A 14,985-nucleotide genomic window follows, 5' to 3' on the forward strand; every position below is an offset into this window, starting at 1 on the left:
TGACACATGCGGAAGGGATATGCCTAAACATTAGTCCTCACTAAAAATATGTTGCTTGGACAAAAAATATTGAAATGTAATTGACACAACAGACAACCTGATGCAGGATACTCACGGATATATGTATCACATTTTTATACGTCCCATCCATCATAATACTTTCATCCTACCTTTCCCTTTTCCTTCCCTTCCCCTTAACAATAATACCAAGATAAAAGGATGGCCAATGATAATCACCGTGACATTTTTTAACATGTTTTGTGTGACAATGAATGGGAATCTGTTTACACAAATCCACCATATAATACGTTACACAAAAAGATTAGCATGGAAGCTGTTTTGGAGAGCTAAGTATTAAGGCTGTGTTTGGAACAATTTACTAACTATAATTCTACCCACACATTCTAATATGATGTTTGGATAGGATGTTCAAACTATATTTCCACAACATTTAGAAAACTCTGTGTGAGGCGCGATTTTCAAAATTTTTTTTTTTTTTTGAAATTTGGCCTAACCAGCTGTTCCACCGGACATCCCACCGGTCTTCTGGCCGGTTGACCGGAACATGCAATTTTTTTTTTTTTTCTTTTTTGCAATTGACACATGTTAATTTTTATATATTCAGAAAAAATATTTTCCGAATTTTTAAAAAAAAATTATGAGCTTTAATAGAATTTTGAGTTATGTATTTGGTTATGAGTTATAAGTTTTTGTATCAAATATCACATGTCATATCAAAAATTCCCCACTCAATTCAAAACTCATTCACCAAACAAATTTTCCACACTCAAATTATAATTCCAAAACTCACAAACTCAAAATACAACTCTTATTCTCAAATCATATTTAGAAAACTCTACCAAACGCTACCTAAGTTTCTCCAAAGCACCATATGATTAGCATGAAAACAAAAGGGTATCCAAGAAAATTTTAGAAACACAATCAAATGACATAAACTTTATGTAGATCTGGAATTTGATTAGGAACAATTAACAGAGTACTGGAAGCCTGTAAAAAAAATCCACATTGAAGCAACTTGCATGCAATTGCAAAGAAGCCACTGTCATACTGAATAATCACCAACTATTTTCAACAATCAAAATAACATATGCAGAAGACAACACTCAAAGATAAGTGTATTTTAAATAGCCTCTTCATATGCGTTCCATTTAAATGAATGGAGCAACATGATGGATTTATTTATTAAATTTTTCCCACCAAGAAAAGAGGTGGGACAATTTGGAGGCATGAGGTAGGCAAGGATATGTAAATAACTTAGTGACAGGACAATGGAATCAAGCCAGACAGCAGAAAAAATGTGTTTGGTTTGTGTTTTGAGATAAATTTTCAAAAAAAAAATTTGGGAAGAGAGTTTAGAAATTTTTTTAGTTTGTTTGGTTGTATATTTTGAAAATAGTTGTGGAATTTGGAAGTTTGGGATGATTTGATATTTTATTGTAATTGAGTAGATGCGTGTGAGAGAAAAAGTGATTGAGAAAGAGAGGGGAGAGAGAGAAAAAGTAATTGATTGATGTGTAAGAGAGAGAAAGTAATTTTCGAAATGTTTTTCAAAAAATTTGAATCAAACAAAATTTGGAAATTTTTCTCAAAAATTGTATCTTGAGATGCAAACCAAACAAGCCCTAAAACACCATTCTTCAAGAAATTCCCTGTTGTTTCAATCTAATAGCTTATATGATAGGAGAACCACATAAAACCCAAATAATCAACCTTGTCTCAGATGAAATGGCACTCAAATAATCTTAAATGTGAAGAAGAATAGATACATAGTTGTATAACTGCATGATAAACTTAATAGGGAATGAAGTACCTTTTCAATTAAGTCAAAAATAACTGAGACAGCAGGTTCTTGCAAGTACCGCTTCTTGGCTGCAAGGGAAATAAGGGAGCTGATAAATTCTCTGATGGAAGCAGATTTTTTATCAGAAACCAATTCTTCAGTTAGCCTTCCTGATCGTGCGACAGCCCCATAAGCAAACAAGCGACCCAAAAGACAATCCCTCGCTTCCTGCAACACAATAAAGAGAAAAGTAGGAGCTTCACATGAAAAAAGAAAGAAAAAAGGACACCTCACCAAAGACTAGCATAAAGGAACTTTTTCCCACCTGGCCCTTCATTGAAGAAGAGACCTCCAACAAATCAACTATCAATTTCAGCAATGCATCAACTTTGATGCTCGGAATTGCACCAACTAATATAGTCAAACCCAATGCAAAGCCTTGTCTTGCACACTGTAAAGGCATAGAAGACCGCACACACGCCATAAGTAAGTGAGAAAAAAAAATGCATTTAGGCATATTCCAACAACAAAAAATATTCTGCAAGAAGATATGCAGCACCCAGCATCGAACTAACAGACAATGAGTAACTTAACTCCAAATAGTCTTATATGATAAACACAAGCAATAGATGATCCAGCCAAAGCAATCACAATTATGAGCCCATTAGCAGGTTTCATGACTTCAAAGAGAAGTGTTTAAGGTTTGCACTGGAGATCCATCAACAAGAATATTCAATTATCTATGCATAACACTACATCTACAAATCATAAAAAGATGAAATATATTGAAAAATGTCTGATTGAATCTCATGGAGGAGAGGGATTGTCTAAACAAATATCAACCACTAATGACTTAAAAATCAAGTCACTAGTAGCACCTTCCATTATCCTAAGGAAATTTATATTTGATTGTATAGTGTATACCTGCTATGCACCCAAAATATACGGTTGATTCTTTTTTCATCATAAAATGGTTAAGGGAATCCCATTGAGTTCTTATGTTTACATTCGAAAGGATCTCATCACATAATTATCTATGACTATTTATGTCTCTAGCAAGACCATTTGATGAAATGTGGAGGGAAGTGGGTTAAATGGTTGATACTATGGAAGGATTCTTCTCTGGCTAATAGGCACTATAACTGGTATTCTTGTGATCTGTTTAATAGGTATTTTCTTTTATGCTTCATATTCCGCTATGGGAACTTCTTTGAATTTCGAAAAAGAGTAATAAAATTCTCGGATTTTTAACACTTGAACCATGATATGAAATGAGTCGATAAAGCATAAATTACTTCTTTGGAATATGCTAAAACTTAAAAACTACCTGATTTGATTAAAAAACTTTCCTTCATTGATTTGATTATTTCAACAGAGGCAGAGATCCATATTGGAAATAATAAACAAAGTAAGAATTAGAACCATAAGAGGTAAGTAAAAGAATGCAACATGGGAAAATGAAATGATACATTCCAAGCAATTTTTGTCTTTCATTTTGTATTCCAAATGTAAAGATGAGCAATTCAGTTTAAAAAGAACACATATGAGGATGTTGTTTAGAAAAGACGAAGAAAAAAAATAAAGGCACCACTCAAATACATTCCACAAATGCAATAAAGTTATACAAGATCATGAATCAAATCAAATGAGCACACCTCTCTTGATGAAGAAACACCACGTATAAGTCTCCGAACAGCATATCTCAAAGAAGGTGCACAGTTATTCAACCCATCATCCTTTTCTGCTTCCAATTGCAACCCACCATCAACCAGCTCCTTTTTCTCTAGCTTATCATACGCCATTTGGACTTCCCGCAACTCTATTACCATTGCTTCAACTGATGCTTCTCTTACACTAGCATCAGCCGATGCAAGGCCCTTAAAAACACTAATATGAAACTCAGGCAGACCACCACTCGGCGAAGTTGCCATAGGCACCCAAGTCTCATCAACCTTCAAATCCAAAGGTTTGGGCTTCGCTCCCACATCATCAGAAGTCTCACGGTGTTTCTCTTTATCCAATGCTTTTCTTTTCTTCCTTCTCTCCATTGATGTAATAGATTGCGCAGTTGAAGATGGGGTTCCAGACCCATCAGCAACTTCTTTCTGCTTCTCCTTTTTCATTTTCTTTTTCATTGGCTCTGAAACAACATTATCAGTGCCTGTATCTAACTGATTTTCTACTTCCTCTGCCACACTAGACCCTCTTTTCTTACTACCCATTTATGCCTAATATATATTTCTACTTACCTGAAAACTGAAATTAATACACAAATATACAAAATTAACACAAGCCAAAGGAACAACAAAATGTATATACAATGATTACAATCATTGTACTTCAGACACTACATTAACCAAATGTGCACAAAGATTGATCATTTTTCGCTAATGCTCTGTTTGGTTGCATCGAAATATAAACCAAGCTGAATCTGAAACAACCATATAGATTTTAATTCAATTCGTTATTTCATTGTTTCGGAATACAAACAAAGGCAAATCAAAATGGCTATATTTTGTTTTTCCATCTTTGCCTGGTTTTTCTCGGCAACCAAACAGATGGCAAAAGAAAATTGAAGAAAATGAATAAAGAACAAACCTGGGAGAGAAACTAGGGTTTGTGAGTACTGATATGTAGTAAGAGAACTGTTTGGATTAAATTTCTAGGGCTTTGTGAGGGCTTGTTAATGTGATTCGATTCGGGCCGCCCTGAAACATGAAGAAGGAGAAGACGCGAAGAGTGTGTTCTGTGTTTTATATTTATTGCATAGTGCGTAAGTTTAGTAAAATTATTAAATAACCCTGAGTGGTAAGTACATTTACTCTTAGCCCCCCGTCTAGTTATTTTTATTACATTTTATTTATTTGGGATGGTAGTATATGAACTAATTAGTGTACTAATTAGTATATCAATACTAATTATAATATTATTATTAACTCAACTCATTATATAAATTATACCAAAAACTTCTTAAATCACATTATATCATTAATTAGTACATTAATTAATGCATATAACATTATTCTTTTGATATAGGAATTTATGACTGGATCGAAGTCCAAATCCAATAATGCCTAATATTTAATTACAAAGTTGAAGAAAATAAAAAACGTATAGATATATGATTGGCCTTAAGGCTTGGTTTGGTTTATATATATATATATAGTATTATTAAAAGTGAACATCTAACTTGGTATCTATGAACTTCTTTCCCTCATTTTGCCAAGTGGACTTTTCTTACACCAAGTGTCAATTTCTTAATTCAAAAGGAAAAAAAAAATAGTAGTTAAATTAGTAGGTGACCTGTGCAATACACGTTAATTTATTTTTAAAATAAAAAATTGATTTTGAGTATTAATATTTTATGTGTAGAAAATTTTAACAATTGAAAATCAAATACAAATAGATTTGTTAATGACTGATGAAAATTTTCGTCACTGTGTATGATCCTATGTAAAAGGCTCATAAAACAATTTTTTTCAAAGTTAAAATATATATATATATATATATATTCTCAACCTAAAATCAAATCCTTATTTGTGTTGATCAAATTTACTAAAAATCATGAATTCTACTTGTATCAAATCTAAAAATGATAAAAACATCGAAAGATTTTATAATATACAAATTATTATGGTTATTAATTGAAAAGGTCTTTACTAATTTCTTATGTTTTTGGTTAGGTTTAAAGTGTATGTTATTTTTTAATATGAATTTTTTCATATTTTCAACACACACACACACACACACAAAAAAAAAAAAAAAGAGTGGTGCATCGTGTCTTTAATTATACTTCAACTAATATTTTATTATGATTTATTATAATATTTTTATATGAAAATATTTAAGTATTTTATTACATAGAAATATGTTTAAGGTGAGTTGATTCAAAAATAGGATTTATGCTTATATCACTAAGGGCGTGTTTGTTTGGACGGACTGGATAAGGGGGATTGTAATCCATCAGACTATTAGTCCTGGGATACATTGTCCCCGGACTATTTGGTTGGACTAGATTTGTATCATATATTTGTTTAATCATGGGATTAGATGTCTGGATTTGACTATTTTTAATAAATCTAATATTTGTTTGGGATATTATGGAGAATGATAAATGCTCAAATGACTATTTTATCATTTTTAATTATTTACTAAGTAATAGCAATATTAAACATAGCTTTAATATTTTAATTATTTTTAGCTAGATTAAATAAAATTTTATTTTATTTTATTTTTTGCACAATTAAATAAATTTATTTTTTAAAAATTATATCAAGAAAAATATATGTTATTTTTTAATTAAAATTTTAAATAAATTTATTTTAAATAATAATTAAATAATGAAATAAAATAAAACATCTATTAAAATTTAAATAATGAAATTAAATAAAATATAAACAAAATTTTAAAATAAAACATCAATAAAACATCTACAAAAAAATTATTTTAAAAATTTAAATAAATAAAACCAAAAAAAAATTAAAAAATTTATTTTATTTTTAAATTGAAGCGTTTAAATTTCATTGAATTTTACTAAATATAATACATAATTAAATACCAGAGGGCAAAAATATAATTTTAGAAACTAATTGCATGGGATGAGTAATCTCATGGTTTCTATCCCACCCACTCCCATAGAATAGCATAGTCCCACAAATATGAGACTAATAGTCCGAAGAAAAACTTTTGAAACAAACAACGGATTATTAGTCCATCCGGACTAATAATCCAATCCCATGCCCAATCCTTCCAAAACAAACACCCCTAAGATTGTAAAACTTATTAAAAATTATGGCAAATTACAAACACCCCCCTTGAGATTTGGTGAAAATACAGATTCCCCTGAGGTTTGAGAAATTACAAATTGCCTCTTGAGGGTCAAATTTTCATAACAAATTAGGAGAAATTATGGGAGAATCTGTATGAAAATAAAAATCTCAAAGGGCAATTTGTTATAAAAATATAAATCTCAGGGGGTGGGATGTAATTTCTCAAACCTCAGGAGGAATCTGTATTTTCACCAAACCTCGAGGGGGTGTTGTAATTTGCCCTAAAAATTAATCAAGAAACATCAATATGTGCCTTGAATATGCACAATCGTTTTCATTGAATCGTTATTTTTTAAAATAATACTCCACACTATTTATTATTTGACATTTGTTAATTTATCTTCTAAAAACTTAACCAACAAAAAATTTTATTGAGTTCTATTATTTTAATCAATCAATATCAAATTGGACACTACACATGTATGTAAATCACTTCTAAAAATATGATATCTAATATAAAATCACAATAGAGTTAACTTTAATCAATGTAATGATATTTTATATTATGATATGTGTTACAAAATAATAATATTAATTTTAATTTAAAATAAAATTTTAATTTAAATTATTTACTTTAATAATCTTAGCATTATTGCTCTATAAAAGTATTAGTTGAATACTTATATAAAATAATTATTTGCTTATTTTGATCATTGTAGTTCTATTGTGCTATAAAAATATAGTTATCATATAATGATTTTATATGATATATTTTAAATTATAAGATAGTAAAACAAACACTCATTTTGCTATTAAAAATAATAGTTAAATTAAAAAGAGAATTTAGTAATATAAAATTAAAAGTGATTCTAATTACTTATTTTTATTTAGAAAATAAAAATATATATAAATAGAATTACACAAAATTTATTTAAAAGATTAAATATAAATATATTGTGATTGAATTAAAAAGGAAATAAATTAATTAATTATGTAGAGTATTGATTTTTTCTTTAGTATTATTTTTGAATTATTCATGCATATTGTATACAGATGTGTAAAATTTAAATTAAATATAAATGTTTTGTAATAAATAATTTCATGTTAAATAAAAAATTAAATATAAATTAATATTAAGATATCAATGAGATAGACCAAAAAAAATTAAAAATTAAAAATTAAATTAATTTAATCCGTGCGATGCACATAATTAAGCACATTTTATCTTATTTATTTATTTGTATATCGAAATAAATTTTTTGAAATGTCATAATAATTAAACTAAAATATCAACTATATATAAAAATATATGAAAAATAAATATTTTTTGAATAAAGTCCATATAAAATTGGTTATTATAATTAAAATTGAGTTTATATAAAACTTTATATTTAAATAGAAAAGACATATTGATGTGGCCTTTTAAAAAAAAGTAAGCATTTAGAATGCGTCGCCAAAGTAAAGAAAAAACACTACTTTTAATAATATATATATATATATATATATGTATATATGATGAGAAACACAAGACTTGAATATAAGACCATTCATTTAACTTGTTAAAAAACACTATTATTACTTAAATAACATAAAAAATATATTATCAATTTAAAATTAAAATTTATATTTTATACACACCCCTCACACCCTAATATAATATGATTGAACACGATCATATAATATTGTTTCAAAAATAGATAACTGCTTCACTCAAACCCCGCGACGCTCCAATGGAAGAGTTGGCGTAACTGTCCTATTTGTTTTATCTTTATCATCTAAACCCAACACCCACAATAATTTTCATTTATATATTATTTAGTAGAAAATTACAATTTTTAGTAATGTAAGGGCAAAAAAAAGTATACATAAATCCGTAGCTTTATAGGAGTATTCTCACAAATAGAATAGATAAAAACCTCATCAACATTAGAATGACCCAACATATATATCCGGGAGTGCAACTGTTTAGTAAGCTTCCCGCACTGCAATTGAATGGCATTGAGAGAAATTTAGGAAGTAGAACCTTTTCACAGAGGAGAGCGATAGGCCGGTTTGAAGAGCAAGCTCGAAAATAATTGGAGAGGTCTATACGCTCATAATTGAAATTTAACAACAGATTAAAATTAATATTAAAAAAATATTTGGTCTGATATTTTTGAGCCTTAACTCATAAAAACCAATCTTAATTAAGAATCCCATCAAAAATCAGATCAAAACACATAATTTATACCAACCCAGGTCGATATATTGATTTCACCAAATTTTATGGTCGCACAACATGCATTTCAGCTAAGTAGAAAGAGTTTTAATCAGTACTAAAAGGATACCCAACTTTCATAGAACGTAAATGAATCAATATTTCCCTATGAAATGGAGAGGATCCGAATCCCCACAAAAATGAAGCTTCCAACTACAACAACCGAAAAAAAAATAGAGGTACTGACCTCTCACTCATCAAAATTCAGATAATTTTCCAGACTAAAATGGATCTCAAAGAATACCACAAGACAATGATCACCAGCGTAGCCGTGTAAGAATTCAGCAGGAAAATCTCTTCTGCAGAAATTTCAACCTATCAATAAAGTTTTGAATCGGGCATTATCACATAACAAATCAGCCAGTACACCAAGGCTCCAAATTTTTAAATACAAAACTGCTAACAAATTATATCATGAGAACCAAAAATTACTAAAATTTTATCTCATTGTCTGCCCATTTTCTTAGCCGGTCTCACCACCTACTTCTTCACCTCCTCATACTCTGCCTCGGGAGCTTGGTCACCACCCTGAGAACCCCCTGAGGCAGAACCATCACCAGAACCTCCCGACATGTGCTGTCCAATCTTTGAAACAGCCTTGTTTGCAGCATCAAGCTTTGCTTTAATATCTTCCACATCGTCTTTCCCCATTGCACTCCTCAAGTCTGCAACAGCAGACTCGATCTCCGAAACCACCTCACTTGGAACCTTGTCTTTGTATTCATTCGCGCTCTTCTCAATGCTGTAAATGGTAGTGTCTGCATTGTTTTTCAGATCAATCAGAGTTTTCCTTTCTTGGTCCCTCTGAGCATGCATCTCGGCTTCCCTGACCATCTTCTCGATTTCATCTTCCGAGAGACCTCCGGAAGAACGAATGGTGATCTGTTGTTCTTTCCCGGTGGTCTTGTCTTTAGCAGAGACAGTGACAATACCATTGGCATCGATATCAAACGTGACTTCTATCTGAGGCATGCCTCTAGGAGCAGGTGGAATGCCAACAAGATCAAACTCACCGAGAATCTTGTTGTCGGCAGCCATCTCACGCTCACCTTGCAGTACTTTTATACCCACCTGAGTTTGGTTGTCGGCTGCTGTTGAGAATGCCTGAGACAAGAAACAGCATTCATAAATATCAAAACTATGGTTGTTATAATCTTACCATTCACGATTCGATTCATTCGATTCATATTGATCGATACAAGTTTCAATCAATATGATCAATTCAAGTTGTTGAATCTTAAATTGCATGAATCTTATGATTCAATTGCAATTCAATACAATTCATTCCGATTCACTACAATTCACTAAAAGTCACTGCGATTCAATTTTGTTTGCATAGTGCATAAAACAATGTCATTCTCGCACAAAAGAAGAGATCAATTAACTATACTAATGTATATCATTTTATATGTATATACAAGTATACAATTTAGTTATATTAATATTTATTTCATTCTAGATACTATGTGATATACACATAAAATTATATATTCACGATTCTATATCATTCATGATTCATGATTCACTATTTTAACAAAATGATTCATCATCCAATATAAAGGTTTCTACAATTACACATATTTCCATTTTAATGCAAATTCAATTCCTTGTGCAATGACCACAACATGGATATTCAATCATGACTTCTTACTAATAACATTGATGACACTAAGGTTGGAGTTTGAAGAACAAAGAGTTACCTGGCTTTTCTTTGTCGGAATGGTTGTGTTCCTATTGATCAATCTGGTGAAGATACCACCTAGTGTCTCAATACCAAGTGAGAGAGGAGTGACATCTAGGAGAAGCAACTCCTTAACGTCTCCACGGAGAATACCTCCCTGGATAGCAGCTCCCATGGCAACTGCCTCGTCAGGGTTTACACCTTTGCTTGGGCTCTTACCAAATATTTCTGCCACCACTTCCTGCACTTTTGGAACACGTGTCATGCCTCCCACAAGAAGAACCTCGTCCACATCTTTGGTTGTTATGCCAGCATCCTTCACACAGTTCTTGCATGGGCTCCTTGTCCTCTCGATTAAGTGATTCACCAAGGTCTCAAATTTTGATCTGGTCAATGTTATATTCAAGTGCTTTGCACCGGAGGCATCGGCTGTGATGAATGGTAGGTTGATCTCAGTCTGGGATGTTGATGACAGTTCAATCTTGGCCTTTTCAGCGGCTTCCCGAAGTCTCTGAAGGGCAAGCTTATCCTTCGATAAATCGATTGACTCAGTTCTTTTGAACTCACTCACTAAGAACTCCAACAGAGCATTGTCAAAGTCCTCTCCTCCCAAGAATGTGTCACCATTTGTTGCTTTCACCTAAACATGAGTTATCAAGGTTACACATGAATGCAGATTAACAAACACCTGCTTAAATTTAAAGCAATTTGCATACCTCAAAAACGCCATTAGAAATCTCTAAAATGGAAACATCGAATGTTCCACCACCAAGGTCAAAAACAGCAACAAGACCTTCCTTGTTGTTCAAACCATAGGAAAGTGCAGCAGCAGTAGGCTCATTAATGATTCTCTGCACATCAAGGCCTGCAATTCGCCCAGCATCCTTTGTCGCTTGTCTTTGAGCATCATTGAAATAAGCTGGTACAGTGACCACAGCTTTTGTAACCGTCTTTCCAAGGTATGCCTCAGCAGTTTCTTTCATCTTAGTCAGGACGAATGCACCAATTTGGCTTGGAGAATATTGCTGCCCATTGGCCTCAACCCAAGCATCTCCATTGGGAGCCCTAACTATCTTGTACGGAACCATCTTCATTTCTTTCTGTGTCTGGGGGTCATCAAAACGTCTCCCAATGAGACGCTTGGTACCAAAAAGTGTGTTTGTTGGGTTGGTCACAGCCTGACGTTTGGCAGGTGTACCCACAAGAAGCTCTGCCTTTTGGTTAAATGCAACCACTGATGGTGTGGTCCGAGATCCCTCAGCATTTTCAATCACTTTAGGATTCTACAAAAATAATAATAATATTATAAATAAAATAAAAGTCAAGACTCAAGAGTTAATCAGGTTTCTAATATTAACATCAAAATTTTCATCAAACAAGTGTGTTGAATATTTAGGACCACAATAGCACTAACCTTGCCCTCCATAACTGAAACACATGAGTTTGTGGTACCCAAATCAATTCCAATAACATCATTTCCGGCAGGCTTTGAACTGTTTGGAAAGGAAAATTAGTCAGAAGCTAGAACAAAAAAATATTAAAGCACACTAGAATATAGCATTTAATCTGATATACCTAAATGGTCTGGCCAAACTACCCCATCTGTGTTGTGAGGTAGACCAAGATGATTTTGCATTTCCAGTCAACTGCAAAGACATTACAGAATATAACATTCAATATGCAGTTCCATCCATTGAAATAAGGCCAACTATATAAAACATAAATAAAAATAAAAAAATCTCAAAAGTCTGCTGCTCTAGTAATTATACAAGTTCTGAGCATCAAGAAGAGCAATGCAGATTCATACATACATATATATATATATGATAAACAAAACCAGAAAATGTAATGCAACTGAATATAAGAAGAAACAAATCAAGAGGAGCCTAAACTACTTGTACATAAAAAAATTATGCGAAAGAATCAAATCATGCAAAGCCTGCTTCATAACATAGGTTAATTAATACTCTAAAAGATGTCAGTACTAGTGCCCCATGAGGAGCTACGACACAAACAACAGAATTAAGCCCATGTTGTACTATACATACAAACTTTAAAATGAGCATTCCTTACAACTAGGGAAAATATTGCCACACAACGAAACATTTCAGAAATTTAAACTATAGAAATGTGCCACACTTTCTTACTGCAAAAGAGCAATTGAAAAGAAACAAAAAATGAAGGGCAGCAGGAGAACAGCTAAGTAACCAGACAAGACAAGCACATTATTGAAGGAACTTTACCAAAATGCTCAGCACCACCACAACCCATCACCTTGGAAAAGGCACAGTGAGCATAAAACTAACCAGAAGAAAATGAAAATAATAAAAAATAAAAATAAAAATAAAAATTGAAGCATTTTAGACATGAAAATAAATATATGGTTCAAGAAACAGAGAATCGCGATAATTCAACAAGAGGTGCAGTTAAATACACCTCAAAATAAGAAATATTATCCAAAGACACAAAAAAATCACACCAAGTATTATGATAAGGTAACGGGTCACACTAAAAATGGGCTATTGTTAAGGTGAAAAGAATTAAAATCACACAAAGAATATGATGCCAATTTTTTTTGTAAATTTTAAAAACCAAATTTGGATTTGGTCGATTGATCATGTGCGAACTAAGGTTGAGGTAGACAATGAAAATAAAATTTATCAATCTTCAAAAACACTTGTACACATGTTGGTGCATTATGCACAAAATTTTAATTTAAGTACAACAATCTAAATAGTTCTTTTAATTATAAGAGAAAATTATCTTCTATAATAGGCTTTATTGGTGTTTTTAATGGACATAAAAGGCTAGAGGAGCAAAAGACAGGTTTAAACTGATTGATTTTTGCTTTTTTTTTTTCTTCTTTTTTTTTTTTTTTGAGAGCAGAGGTTTCAGCTGTAAATTCAACCCAGTCCTGCAGTGACCTATGTACTATCAAGTAAGTTACTGACAAAAATGAATAAACCCTAGATTACTCGTCGTTTGGAGCCCAAGAAGACTATAACTGAACCTCAAAATAATCAATAATTTTCTAGGGAAACAAACATACTATTAGATCAGGCAACAGAATCGCATCTACTATACACCAAATTAGAACCCAAATCATAAAAGTGACTGAGATCAACAAGCAATAGATCAAACGACTAAATATACCAACATCAAGATCTATGAAATGTGGCGAGGAATTAGTACGTACGGATTTGTAGGCGGAGAGAGAAGCGGAGGAGAACTCGCGGCGACGAAGAGATCTGAGCAACACAGCGGTCGCCATTTGAGAAGAGAAATCAAAAATGGATTGATCGAACGAGAGAGAAGTGAAAATGGTTTAATTTAGGGGTTGTGGTTTTTGGGTCAGAGGGTTTGTTAGGGTTTAGGGTTTTTAAGAATGAGATGAGGCTTGGGAGAGGAGGCGCAGACAATACGAGATTTGAGAGAGAGAGAGAGAGAGAGAGAGAGAGATGATGAACTACGTGGACAATAAGTTTTTCATTAGTCGAAGCTTCTAGAAATTTGATGGATGTGGCATTCCTCTATCTACGTTTCCATTGGCACAATTTATTTTTTTTATTTTTTTAAAAATTAAAATTCCTTTTGGAAAGAAAAAAAAAAAATTGGTATTTATTTCATAAGACTTATAGTGTTTTATAATATTTTATTAGGTCCATTTCATACTAAAAGACCAAAAAAATTCTCAAACAAACACGTACCTATCATTTCTTTGAATCAAATAACGGTCTCTCTTCCCCTTTCTTCTTGCGGGAAATCACGCACAGTATCTCTACCATTCCAAAAATTCAAAACCCTATTTCATATCGTCTCAACGCCCAGAAGACTGTCTTTGTTCCATCGTCGCATCGTCTTATCATGTTCTTTGTCATCCCTACGCCGTCGGTCGCCGAAATCGTGGAATCACCATTGTTAAACATCCATAAGGTCTATCTTCGTTAAAATCACATTCGACGATAATTTGTGACAACACAATCGTCGAAATGGGCAAAAAACATAAGTAATCTACTCATTCGTGTATTTAAACCCTAAATTTCTTTTTCAACAAATAACATTGTGAACTTTCACAAATATCCCATGTTTCTATTCATACAATATATAAGAGTCCATATTGTTCATACCCTAACCTTTAATCTGAACCCCTCAATCATAATCCCTAATTATATTGATTTTTTCACTCAAAAACATTACAGTTGCCATTATGTTGTGATCACAATTGTGAACATTCAAATGGTTTAGAAGAATGTATGCCAAACCAAATTATTTTTGTTGTTGTTATTGAAAACTGTGAACATTCACATGGATTGAAAATATTTGGATAATCAAATTATTTCAGATATTATTATTGTTGTTGTTGAAAGCTGTGAACATTCACATAGATTGAAAATGTTTGGCCAATCATTATTTTGTAATATTGTAGTTATTTTTTTTCCCCTTTTATGAATGTTTGCCTTGTTGGTATTGTTGATTG

General features: G+C 32.0%; 2 protein-coding genes across 3 annotated transcripts in view; both read right to left on the bottom strand.

Annotated features, from left to right (window-relative positions):
• LOC114258020 (rDNA transcriptional regulator pol5) overlaps positions 1–4,551 on the bottom strand; it is a 14,095-nt gene extending 9,544 nt beyond the window's left edge. The window contains exons 1-4 of one of the 2 annotated variants that reach the window (XM_028197859.2): positions 4,400–4,551; positions 3,457–4,057; positions 2,127–2,252; positions 1,832–2,029 (exon numbers count right to left, since the gene is read on the bottom strand). In XM_028197859.2, the coding sequence (XP_028053660.2) occupies positions 1,832–2,029; positions 2,127–2,252; positions 3,457–4,023 (891 nt within the window). In that variant the 5' untranslated portion in view covers positions 4,024–4,057; positions 4,400–4,551. The remainder of the gene's footprint in view (positions 1–1,831; positions 2,030–2,126; positions 2,253–3,456; positions 4,058–4,399) is intronic. The other variant, XM_082914259.1, reaches the window with a different exon arrangement.
• Positions 4,552–8,886: 4,335 nt separating this feature from the next.
• On the bottom strand, positions 8,887–14,042 carry LOC114258021 (heat shock 70 kDa protein, mitochondrial). The gene is made up of 6 exons (XM_028197860.2): positions 13,705–14,042; positions 12,084–12,154; positions 11,923–12,001; positions 11,225–11,791; positions 10,528–11,148; positions 8,887–9,931 (listed from the first exon to the last, which is right to left on the bottom strand). The coding sequence occupies exons 1-6, from the start codon at positions 13,777–13,779 to the stop codon at positions 9,308–9,310; spliced, it is 2,037 nt and encodes a 678-aa protein (XP_028053661.2). The 5' UTR covers positions 13,780–14,042; the 3' UTR covers positions 8,887–9,307.
• Positions 14,043–14,985: the final 943 nt, after the last annotated feature.

This window comes from Camellia sinensis, chromosome 2 (genome assembly GCF_055761805.1).
Source record: "Camellia sinensis isolate YWXY chromosome 2, ASM5576180v1, whole genome shotgun sequence".
NCBI lineage: Eukaryota > Viridiplantae > Streptophyta > Magnoliopsida > Ericales > Theaceae > Camellia > Camellia sinensis.

What these genes read in the sequence shown, in the direction of transcription:
- LOC114258021 (XM_028197860.2), bottom strand. Translation starts at nt 13,779, where the DNA reads ATGGCGACCGCTGTGTTGCTCAGATCTCTTCGTCGCCGCGAGTTCTCC. An exon ending in CTCTCTCCGCCTACAAATCC is followed by an intron (nt 12,155 to 13,704) that starts GTACGTACTAAT and finishes ATGTCTTTGCAG; the next exon opens with TTGACTGGAAATGCAAAATC. An exon ending in AGTTTGGCCAGACCATTTAG is followed by an intron (nt 12,002 to 12,083) that starts GTATATCAGATT and finishes CTTTCCAAACAG; the next exon opens with TTCAAAGCCTGCCGGAAATG.